The sequence below is a fragment of the Formica exsecta genome, unplaced genomic scaffold (assembly GCF_003651465.1).
Source record: "Formica exsecta isolate Colony F162 unplaced genomic scaffold, ASM365146v1 scaffold363, whole genome shotgun sequence".
NCBI classification, from domain to species: domain Eukaryota; kingdom Metazoa; phylum Arthropoda; class Insecta; order Hymenoptera; family Formicidae; genus Formica; species Formica exsecta.
Genome location: NW_021850877.1, coordinates 591,909 through 604,054, shown reverse-complemented (window position 1 = coordinate 604,054; position 12,146 = coordinate 591,909). Strand labels below are relative to the sequence as shown.

The 12,146-nt window shown below is 40.4% G+C and overlaps 1 protein-coding gene across 1 annotated transcript in view; it reads left to right on the top strand.

Moving 5' to 3' along the window:
* Positions 1-12,146, top strand: part of LOC115239018 — a 94,217-nt gene that overhangs the window by 35,073 nt on the left and 46,998 nt on the right. Inside the window, exon 4 of the mRNA XM_029813304.1 lies at positions 5,575-5,724. Within this exon, the coding sequence (XP_029669164.1) occupies positions 5,575-5,724 (150 nt within the window). The remainder of the gene's footprint in view (positions 1-5,574; positions 5,725-12,146) is intronic.

Sequence of the window (12,146 nt, the reverse complement as noted above, 5' to 3'; positions counted from 1 at the left end):
TAAAACATTTGAAATACAAGAAATAACATTTGAAATATATACAATTAATGTACAAATTTGAAAACTTTAAATATTATTTTGAATGGAAATCTCTTTATATATAATAATAATATTTTTTAAATTATTGTTTTAATTTCAATGTTAACGTTTTCAATAAATAATTATTTTTAATGAGAAAAAAAGTTTGTATTTGAAATGTGCTCACTACTGTAAATCTGGAAAGAAGAACGTCGGGGAATTTAAGGCTCTCATGCTCATTATCTGGCCGATGATTGATCGTCGAACGCAAAGTATCATCGATCAGAAGAGCCTGTCCTAAATGCCGGTTCCGATGACGCTTTATTGAAATAATTCCATCGTTTTCCTTCCCGCGTGCAACCTGCGGGACATTATAATAACAGCGTGTCGGCTCGATTGCTGTAATTTGGGCCATGAATTTCGTTAGTAACGGTCACGTTAGCATGCCATCCTATTTACTCTTTTAAAGAGCATAGAAATTCTATAAAACATAATGAGACAAGGGACCTTGGGAAAATGGTCAAAAAGAGGAAGAGCATTAGGTGGGAGAGTGGGAGGAGCGGAGATCGAGTCGAGACAAATAAAATAAATAAATAATGCACACGGCAAAAGAAGAACGGACGCTGGAAATAGACAAATGTATAGTATCAGGATACCTATGGCACTTTTGAATAATCATCAATTATTATTTTATCAATGGCACATGCTCGGGATCGTGTAATAGATCAACGAGGACTGATCCATCGCTTCCAGATATCGCGAACATGTCTCGTGTAACCGAAATCCGGATCGTTCCTCGGAGGACCTTCCGAGGGAAAGGTCCTTCTCTATCGAAGATAATACGCGACGAAGGTGCATCGCGAAGATTATAGAAGACGAGTACTCTTGTTGACATGCGTGCGAAACCGGTTTATTTCGCATTCGCGACGTGTTCGTTCGAATCTCCGTCGACAATGTTTCGCGATAACGAAGCGATTCTTCGGCAACGCGGACTGTCGGACGACTTACAAGTAAGGGCTGAGATCAAAAAGAGGGATCGCTCTCGCGGATCGGTAAAGGCACGGCGGTGTCTTATATATTTGCAAGGTGCGCGGGAGAGAGAGGTCGACCTGGCCGCAGGGCGGATCCGCCGCGCCGACCGCCGAACGCTCGTAAAGCGCTAAATCGAATGGCCGGAGGGAATCGTAAAGCCTCGCGGCCCCGCGCGGTGGTGTGTGTGGTAGCGAGAGATTAAATTTAACTTTTTACGATGAGAACCGCGGGAGACCTGAAAGAGCGAAAACCACGAGCCGCGTGTATCGAGACCATTTTTGAACATCGGCGCGAACGAGATATCGCATACATAGTGGCGTATTTCAAATGTAAAGTATTGTAAATCATTATTTAAATCATGTTTCGTGTATAAACGCGATATTATTTCGAAACGTATATTTCTTTTTCCGTAAGAATGATGGACTTATTGTAAAAGTATAACCGTCATTTATCTTTAATCCTAATTTAAAAAAAAAAAACATATACTATTATTTAATAGCTTATTTTTTATACATAAGCATAACAAAGACAAAAGCTTTAAGAGAGAAATATATAAATAGAATGATTACAAATTTTCAAACATTTTATTGCTAATATTATAATAAGAAATAATTATTTTAATTAATTAAGAGAAATAGCCTATATAAATATAATTTCTATTTTATTTCAAATATTATTTTGTTTATCTTTGTTTGTAGATCCTAAAAAAATCGATGGCGCATAAAAGAGTCGATAAAAATCTACTTTTAAAGGCGTAATTTATACTAAAGAAATGAGATTGATCGTCGCTTTATTTAATTTTGACAATTACGCTTGGGAGATAACTGTGTCTCTTAATTATCGGAGGACGGTTTCCGATAACAAATGCTTTTTTTGTTTCCACAAAGTCTCGGGATCATGGAGAATCCTCAAGGATCCTTAAAAATTCTACACTCAAAAAAGTGGTTTTGCAACTACAGCAAAAATTTTCTGGGTGCGCAAAATTAGCCGCCGGTGGCGTCGTCCAAATGATCGTCGCGTAACCGAAACGGAGCGTGCGTTGCGTTCGCCACTCGCGTGTGTGCGTAGTCCGTGTGTATGTACGTTAACATCGCGTGTGACCGATGACTTTGCGTCGTGAATCTAGTCCCGAGTGTCCGTCGTCGCCGAGAGACGTACGCGAGCCCGAAGAGGAGTCGTTTGCCGTCCAGTGTCCATGTAAAATCATTCGCTAGAACTGCCAACCCTCTCCCCCGCTCCTCCGTTATATAGTTGGTTAGTTTCGTTCGTGTGTCGTTTCATTAGTGTTGTGGCTCTCCCTCGTTTCTCTCTCTCTCTCTCTCTCTCTTCTCTCTTTTAATATCTCTTTTCTCTCAAAAAATCACGCACCGTGCGTGTTTGCTCTATTTTCTCTCTTATACTCTCTCCTTTCCTCTCTAAAGAAAGTATTCGGATGCGCATTTCGTTGGTTATGTTTCCCGTTACATCTCGCACGTAGTCCCGTATAAGCGCGTGCTTTCTTTATGCACGTGTGTATGTATGCGTTTGCACGCATCTGGCTGCGAAAGAGATAGAGAAAGGTCGAAAGAAAGAGAGAGAAGCGAAGAGAGAAGACTGTACTTTAAATGACATAGTAGTGCGTGTACGTATAAAGTAAAATGCATAAGTTAAGACTACCTGTCAAGGTCGAATTGCCCAGTGCTTTAACAAGGTATGGCGAGACCTAATTTACGCAGATACCATTATTATTTCTCTTATTGACATCGCTACGTAATGTAATACGTCGAGTCTCTTTCATGTACGTTTAAGTTTTGGATACATAATTCTAGATGCAGTCGCGTATGCTAAAACTCTTATCTTTTATCTCTTAATTTACATATATACATCGCCGTTTTCTTGAATCGTATATATACACGGAGAGATTGTTCACTCAAAAAAGTGGTATTGCAACTACAGCCAAAATTTTCTGGGTGCGCAAAATTAACTGAGGTACATAAATGATTAGCAAATACTGTGATATCGCATATGTTTCGCATTTAATCAATCTAAGTGACAGAGACAGAATTTATATCTGAACTGTTTGTGAAATTTAGAAAGAATGTTTTTCTGTGGCGCCTATCCATGTTAAGGCCAATCATACTTGTTATAAAGTTTGGCTGTGGTATACAGAAAAAATTAGCGGCAAGAAACAAATGAATATATAATCCTCACGTCTAACATATTTGTATAACGCGCTCAATCTATCTAGCTCTTTTAAACAATTTCTCTCAATTTTTCGATGCTGCAGTTATAATTGGCAGTTATATTTCTCACAAAGATCGTTCTGTAGTATCGAAACTCATATTTATCCAATGCAGTGATTACCATTTGGCAATGGGACCTAAATTTTCTAGAAGATATTATTAGAATGTTGCTGCTATAAATTCTATATGTAACAGACAATATTCTAACAGATACAAAAAATAGCGATAAATTTTTGTTGTGACACCTAGAAATCTCCCTATATCAGCAAGACATTTTTTTGAGTGATAGGTTCAATGTAATGTTGGAATTAATGTTTAAATTTTTTTTTTTTTTATGAAGGATGTAATGTTTAATTTATGAAGGATGTAATGTTTAAATTATAAAAGAACACTGCCCGTGCTCGATACGGATGGTATCTCTCACGTCAAACTCGGAAAGGGAAATATAGATAAACCGATAAGTCTTTTATTAACTGTATGACCGGACATAAATATTTATATCGCGATAACGAGCTACACGCGAAGATTTACTAGATCTTTGTAGTTTAAGGGCAAGGCTATATAGTGCTCTCGAAATAAATGTTTGAAATATATTACTCACTTGAATACAAAAAGCGAAATTAATTAATATGAAACGAGGTCAACTAGGTATAAAGATGTAATATATATAGTGTTGTCCCAAAAAGCAGACTAGATTATTCTGTCTATCTACATTGTATCGTTTGGCATGCTTCCTTGCACCTTGTAATACCGCAATAAAATCGAAATGGCCGAATCGCTGGAATTTAGAATTCTTGCTCAATTTCATTTACGATTCGGGAACACATCGCCACACACGTCCGAGAAACCGTCGTTCCACCACGTCGTTGTTCGCGGACTCTTAACGATGATTAATTCGACCGGAGGGTGAGCGTGACGTCACGCGCCCATTACACCACCGAAACACGCTGCTATATTTTGACACGCAGTACATATTTCAAGGTGGAAACACGGTAGCTTAAAACGCTACGATTTACTCGAAATGACGGACAGAAGAATCCTCCCCTCTCGGTATACTTTTATTTGCAGCGAGTTTGCGAAGCAGTTGCAGCTGCAACTCGCGCGCGGTCGTATTTCGGGATGGAAATAAGCTCGTAACCTTCGGATTCTCGCAGAGCGCGCGTAAATATCTAAGTAACCAAACGATTATGCGTCTCGGATAATCGCCAACGGCACGGAATCGGACGAGGCGATCTCGATTTGACACATTACGCGCTTCGATCGCGAGTAAATCCAGAAATCTTTCTTTTAGTAAGAATTTTACGTCTCTCTGAGCACGCCGTCCGTCTTTTCAATGTTCATCGTTAAATCGGCAATCAGTGTCGTGCAATAAAATCGTCAACGTGCTTAAGATAATAATTAAAAATTGTTTCTCTCTCTCTTTCTCCCTCGTGCGGTCGTAAAGACGCTTCCCGCCGTGACGGTGGTCGCTTTAAAAGGTTTGCGCCGCTATTCGTAACACGTTGCGATCGTACGTAATACGCGCGTCCCATCACCGGATGCGATCGGTCCCACTGCCGGAAGTGATGTGCCTTTCTATCGTTCGCGCGCGCGCGTGCCCGGCGTGCGTTATTTGGCAACGGTAGCGTGGCTAGAAGCAACTTTTGCTAATATCTTACCTTGCTTTATAATATCGCTCCTAAAAATGCGCGAATTTTGATATTAATTAAAAATATGTGTTTAAAAGATATTTAAAAAATAGTTTTTTTTTTTATGTTTTTTGCTGTAATAACTCCGTTAAATGTACCGCGAATGCAATGCAATTTCAAATATAATTTTGACATTCCATAATCGCGCGATTAAAACGCGGAATTGAAAGTCGACGAATATGCAATTTCGCATGCGAACGGGCGCGTATTTATTCCACCGAGAAATGACGTCGCACACACATACACACATCTAGAGAGAATGCCGTGTGATGCGTAAAAGCGAGAAAGCAACGAGGGAGCAATAAAGCGAGGGAAACATAGCGATGATAATAATTTTCTGAACGATCGTCGGGATGAAGAAATAATTATACGGAGAGATTTTTCTTTCAGAAAAAAAATTACGTCGTTAGAAGATTGATTTTACGCTATGTTGCTCATTAGTAATCATTAGGGATCGTCTGCGACTTATACCGTGAACTAATTACAGGTTGTCGAGCTGATTAACCGACATCGTCACGATCGCGCCTTTTATGCCGCGCGCGTCCACGGCCCTCGTCCGTCCGCTAATGTTGTCTAATGGCGGACGAGTAACAGTATTTTTGTTTTCCTACCAGCTCCTGGTGACAACCGCCGAAAGGAGGGAAACAGTTACGCGACCTATGGAGAGCTCAGCGGGATGCATCGCGCGAGTTATAATGATGGCGATGGGGAAGCCGCGGACGTGGCGTGCATCGAGCAAGAAGCGCGCAAGCATCGCCGGCTCGGTGAGTCGCATGCATCTTTATATATTGCATGACCGATTTCGCTTATGTTTGCTTAAAACCGGAATTATCCTCCAAACTATTTCGGTATTTTTTATAATTATGTAACAATCGATTCGCGATGACAGACTTTTCACATTCAAATCCAAAACATTATCGCCGCGCGAGCAATCGATTCTTAGTAAAGTAAAATCCGCTCTGGATACACCCGGTAGTGGTCAATGAAAAGTCGCCCGGATTACACGGGAGTGCCCACAATGGCTGCATTATAGTTATTGCCGTTAGTACGGACGCTGATGACAGCATTACCGTGATTGCCAGTTAACATAATGACCGTCGCTGACCAGCGTCTACCATCGACACGTACGTACCCGGGGCTTTCTGGACACGAGGTCGACGACCCTTGACCCCGTACAGGCTGGATACGAGCGTTTCCTGAAATGGAGAAACAATTGGCAATCGGCGCGTACCCGAACGCTGCTTGATCGCATTAGAGAGAATAGAATAATGTCAGCGCGGTTTCAATCCCGCGCGCTTCTCGCAGAGATACGCGCCAACGCTCTCAACGAGAGATATCGTTCGCAGGATTACGAGATTTTATTCGCCTATCGTATCGAAATATCACAAAGTGTCATGATATTTTACACGATTTTATTCCTTTAGCCTTTAAACGCGTATCTTTCAATGTTTGCAGTTTATATCGCGTGTTCTCTCACGATTATATATTCCGCTAGAAATACATATATTACACCGTGAGACATGAATTATATTCAGAGGAAACATTATTTAGCGGTAAATTGCAAGGATACGCGCTATTAATAATACTTATGATATAATCTACTGTGGCTAATCGATAAGGCTATATCGATAAAAGTGTAAAATTTGTAATCGTGTTCGCCTCGACGTCGCATCGATGATGCATAATTACACGTTTGCGTAATCTCGCGCGATTCATCTGGCACAATCTATGTCCCCGTGTAAAAATTATTCCTCAGCCTTTACCCCGCGCATCGGGGCTGCTGCAAAAGGAGGTTAGATGATGGGTATATCTCCCCATGACGTAATCGGCGTTAACGAGCGAAACGGTTTCGTGCCCGGCCACGAGATATTCGCGAGAGGGCAAATTGAACGATGAGGCCCGCGCGCACTCGAGATAAATAAATGCCGTTGGGGGGAGAGATGGAAGATGCGGGTATCGTGGAAATCGGTCGCAGAACTGCCGCACGAATAAATTTGTAGGAGTCTTTATGTATAATTCTTTTTTCTCCACCGCGCGTTCCCCTCGTCGCTCGACAATTCGACGAAAGAGGCACTCGTCGGAATCGGCCGCGAAATCGCGCGCTTAAAGTGGAAGTTTGAACGAGAGGCAAATTTCGACGCGATATTAAGAGGTGTGATCAATCAATTAATACCGATTAATATATAAAATTATTGATTGATACAAATTTAAGCGGGAATATATATTATTTGTCAAAGGTTTGCGAGCTGTTTACGTAGCAGCAACGACTTATCCCTTAGAACAAATTTGTCTGCCGGTGGTCTCGTGTTGTCGGTGTCGCGTTCGTCAGCCCGTGCTTTTTCTGGCCTGGCCGATTCTCGTTTACAGTCTCGCGTTTACATTCGCCCGTCGGCGGCATACACGTGGTCACTGTTTCGCGCGTGCCACAGTATAAACGCGCTGTCAATGCAAATAAGTCGAGCCCATCGTTTCTGGACGAAGGGCCGATCGAGTGGTCGACCTTCTTCCTTCCATTTGAACGGATCAATAACAGATTGAAGTACCTTGTGTTACAGCGTGCTGTGGAAGCAATATTCTTGGATTATAAAGTCTTCTTTGTCGTATTTTATATCGATGCAATTATTTAAATAAAAAATAAGTATCGATGATAATAATGAAAAAGTATTGTAATTGCAAAATTATAACTTTTTAAGAAAAATTTATTTGTATAAGGCTAATTTCTTCCCAAAAACGTTTGGTTTTATCAATTACACTAGCAACAAGGTATTAAATAAATTGCATTGATTAGATTTACGATATTTTTTATTATGGTTATTGATCAAATAATATAAGAAAATAATAATTAAAATGTGCTATTAAAACACATATTTTGATATATTATAGTGTACTTGTATACACTATACATCTCGAGGATAGCAAAATAATCATGTGACACGTTATAAATCTGCGATACGCTAACGATAATGACGCTCGCTACAAACTCTGCGACAAAATGCAGGCTTCTGCTTTTTGCAGTATTCGTGGCACGCTACTTTCTTAACGCGTCCCCAGTAAGAAATTCAACTTCCCCCCTTTTCTTTCAACCCTTCCTTTTTTTTTCTCACGCGAGAACGAAATACACCAGCGTGTAACGGAGCGCGCTCCAAAAATACCGTCGCGCCGGAATATGAAACCAGAAGTAACCAGTGGCAAGGGCCGGGCTCGGCATCTGGCACGGCCGACAAAATATAATAACATAGCACGCGTGCACATACACATGCACACATGCAAACGCTATGTACCAGCCCGCGCACGTATGTATGCACGCACGGATAAGCCGCTCCTGGATAATCTCGTGGACCGCACGTGCGATCTCCGTAACGTCAGTTTGATTCTCTTCGACAATTTGTTGACAATTTTTTTTTAAACTTGTATGACGTCCAAAAAGCTATTTAATTTTAACGGCAAATTATGGGGAACGTGATCGTGTTTTAGGGATTTAAATTCGCTTAAAATTACTTTCACTTACTTTTAGCATTTTAATTCGAATTTCATTACCGAGATATATTTATTCGTCATTGAAATTAAGATCGGATTTCGCGCTTAATTTACATACAAATGTTGGAAACGTAAACGAAACGATCTATTCTGGACGCGAACGAATCTGTGCGTTCCGCGAGCCGATTCGACGTGCTCGTCTGGCGTGTTCACACTTCCGGGGTGTTGCCGAAGGATATCGCCTTCCATCCCGGCACTTTTTTATCTTTCTCGTACACGCGACACCTACGGGAACGAGCTTCCGGACGAGAGAGAACGTGACCGCGTTTCCGCACCGAGTCCCGACTTCGAGAAGACCCGCCGAGGATCCGATGCGGATAAAGTGCGACGACGATATGATCCTAGCTGGAAATAGACGACGCGGATAAACGTGTTTCGATCGCGTTACTCGTTTTTGCTGATCCAGAATTACTAATGGAACGAGGGAGAAAAACTCCTTTCAGCGCTTTCCGATATCTAATTTATGATACACGAGGCACATTCCTCCGCGCTTGCACAATTTATTATCCCGCAAATGGTAGACATTATCCGCACTAGGTAGCAACTGCTACTAAACTTGCACGTAGGCCGCCGTCATTGAAAACAATAAAACACGACGTCGGACGATTTTCGCCCGACGAGAGAGCAGCGCAAAAGTGGCCGGCTCGTAAAATATCGTTTCCCCGACGGTATTTTACCGCTAATTGCTAGGAAATCCGCTTGCAAAAAGCTCGGCTCGTTCGAAGTTGCAAAACAACGAGACCAGAAAACGACGGTGATTCGCTCGCTCGCGCATTGTTGCGTCGGCTATTTGCATCGCGGAAATCGTCGGAGCTAGCTGTAAATCAATGTCCGAGACCTTTAACGTGAATTCCACGATATTAATGAGCAAGACGAAATACACGTGTGTTGGTAAATTCTTCTCTATGCGAACGATTTGCTCGAAGCCGTATAGCGACAGCCTTGCTCCGCTCGAGCGATCAAGCGATCACCGTAACAACGGATCAATCCGCTATCGATCACTCGTGGGTCCTCGGAGCTCGAAGCCGTATAGCGACAGCCTTGCTCCGCTCGAGCGATCAAGCGATCACCGTAACAACGGATCAACGATCAATCCGCTATCGATCACTCGTGGATCCTCGGGTAACCGTGATTGTCTAGTGGTTAGGACCTTATTGTCGCCGTAATAACCCAGATTCGAGAATCCTGGTCACGGTAATGTTCTGAACACTCAAAAAAATGTCTTGCTGATATAGGTAGATTTCTAGGTGTCACAACAAAAATTTATCGCTATTTTTTGTATCTGTTAGAATATTGTCTGTTACATATAGAATTTATAGCAGCAACATTCTAATAATATCTTCTAGAAAATTTAGGTCCCATTGCCAAATGTTAATCACTGCATTGGATAAATATGAGTTTCGATACTACAGCTAGAACGATCTTTGTGAGAAATATCATATAACTGCCAATTATAACTGCAGCATCGAAAAATTGAGAGAAATTGAGAGAAAGAGCTAGATAGATTGGGCGCGTTATACAAATATGTTAGATGTGAGGATTATATATTCATTTGTTTCTTGCCGCTAATCTTTTCTGTGTACCACAGCCAAACTTTATAACAAGTATGATTGGCCTTAACATGGATAGGCGCCACAGAAAAACATTCTTTCTAAATTTCACAAACAGTTCAGATATAAATTCTGTCTCTGTCACTTAGATTGATTAAATGCGAAACATATGCGATATCACAGTATTTGCTAATCATTTATGTACCTCTGTTAATTTTGCGCACCCAGAAAATTTTTGCTGTAGTTGCAAAACTACTTTTTTGAGTGAATGCATCTCGCGCGAGAGGATTTCTTTTTATTATTTTCTTTTTTATAAACAAAAACGGAGAATCTTTCAAAGAAAAGACTGTTCTTTAAATAGCTAATTTAAGCTTCCTAGAATCGGGAAAATAGTACGCTATGATTTATCATTTAAATATTTCGCAAATAATAGAGCGATGTTTATATACTCCAATATTTTCAAGCTGCAAGGCATTTATTTTCCGTATAATTGGATACGCATGTTAGCCATCGATCATCGTATGAAACAATTTCTCAATGTTTTAATTTGAAGGAAACAGAAACAGACACGTACATATATTATCGAAGTTCGAATAACGTGCATTATCATACATCTGCGTTCGATGCGCGATAAATCACACTACATCTGATAGTTGCCCTTCATCGAGCAATCTTTTCAAGTTTCTTTCAAAGCTTATCAACAATTCTACGAGATTCGTTTTCTCGTGGACGGAAACAAATTGAACGTCTCAATCATAAGTTTCTTTGCTCAACCAATAATTTCTAAGCCCGTATGCATTGAAGATTAAGATTGAAGATCGAAATTTGATAAGATTGAAATTTGATCAATCGGGACAAAGAAATTTCAATTCCTTTTGTTCTAATCAGCCAAATTTCAATCTTTAATCTTCAATATGTGATATGGATTTTACGCGGAATTATCTAGCTTTTTTTTTTATATTCGATTCATTACGTCGAAGAATCCGTGTCGCAGATTTATTAAAAATTCTACCATTAACGACAAAAATATATGTGACTCGATACAGGCTGTGAAACGTTATCCAATCGATGGAACGATTAGAATTTGCAAGACAAAAATTATATACCGTAATGTGCAACATTGATTAAGACATTAAGAGAAAAGGTCAAGTTTTTCGTTGCTCGTTTTAGCTCACAAATTTTCGCCACCGATGAAACATTATTCAGTCTAGTCAAATATTATGTTTCTCCTGAAACGCGTCGCGACGCTCGTGCCGCATTTGAAAAGGAACTCGAACGAGCTCTCCTCGATCGTCGGCTCCTTCATGTACGCGCGCATATAATACGGGCATTAAGGTGTGTTTCTCTTGGCAGAACTCCACCGTTTTCGCTCGCGCGGCTAACATACGTTATTATCTCGTAGAATTTGATTTTCAGTCTTGCCGCGCCGTGCCAAGATATTCTTGCGGCCTTCTTCGCACCTTGTCGCGATCGAAATCGCAATGGTCGATGGTATAGATGCACTTAAACCGATCGCACGATCGTAAGACTCATTCTTTCGATCACTTATCTGTCACACGAGATAGGGACGTATTTTCGAGAAGACGAGCTTATCTGTTGCCCAAGCCATGTCTTTACAAACATACACCGTGTCCTTGGCAGAATCTCGGTTCAAATTATTGTATTTTCTACATAAGACTATATCTCATTCGTTTATAAATTTTATGGCTAGAAAAATTAAAAAAAAAAACTTGTAGGATTTTTCTAAAATTTAAGTAATTAAAGAAGTTTGCTTATAGTGATCCAATAAAGTTGTTAGAATTTACGTTTGCGCCAATATATCGATGCGAAAAAGAGAGACGGTTTTATCTTCTCGTGAATCTGTAATCACAGACAGTTTTTAAGAACAAGGAAAATCGAAGCGATAAATGTCGGCGATGAAAGTTGATGCTAGCCAGCTGATTGCTCGATCTTTGAGTGACTTTTAGTCATCGGTCATATGCTCAAAACGTTACCGAAATTTTCGACTTTTATGTTACACCTCAAACGAAAAAAAAAAAAAAAAAAATCGATAAAATTGCAAGATGCAAAACATGCTAATAATAATTAGTGAAACGTGT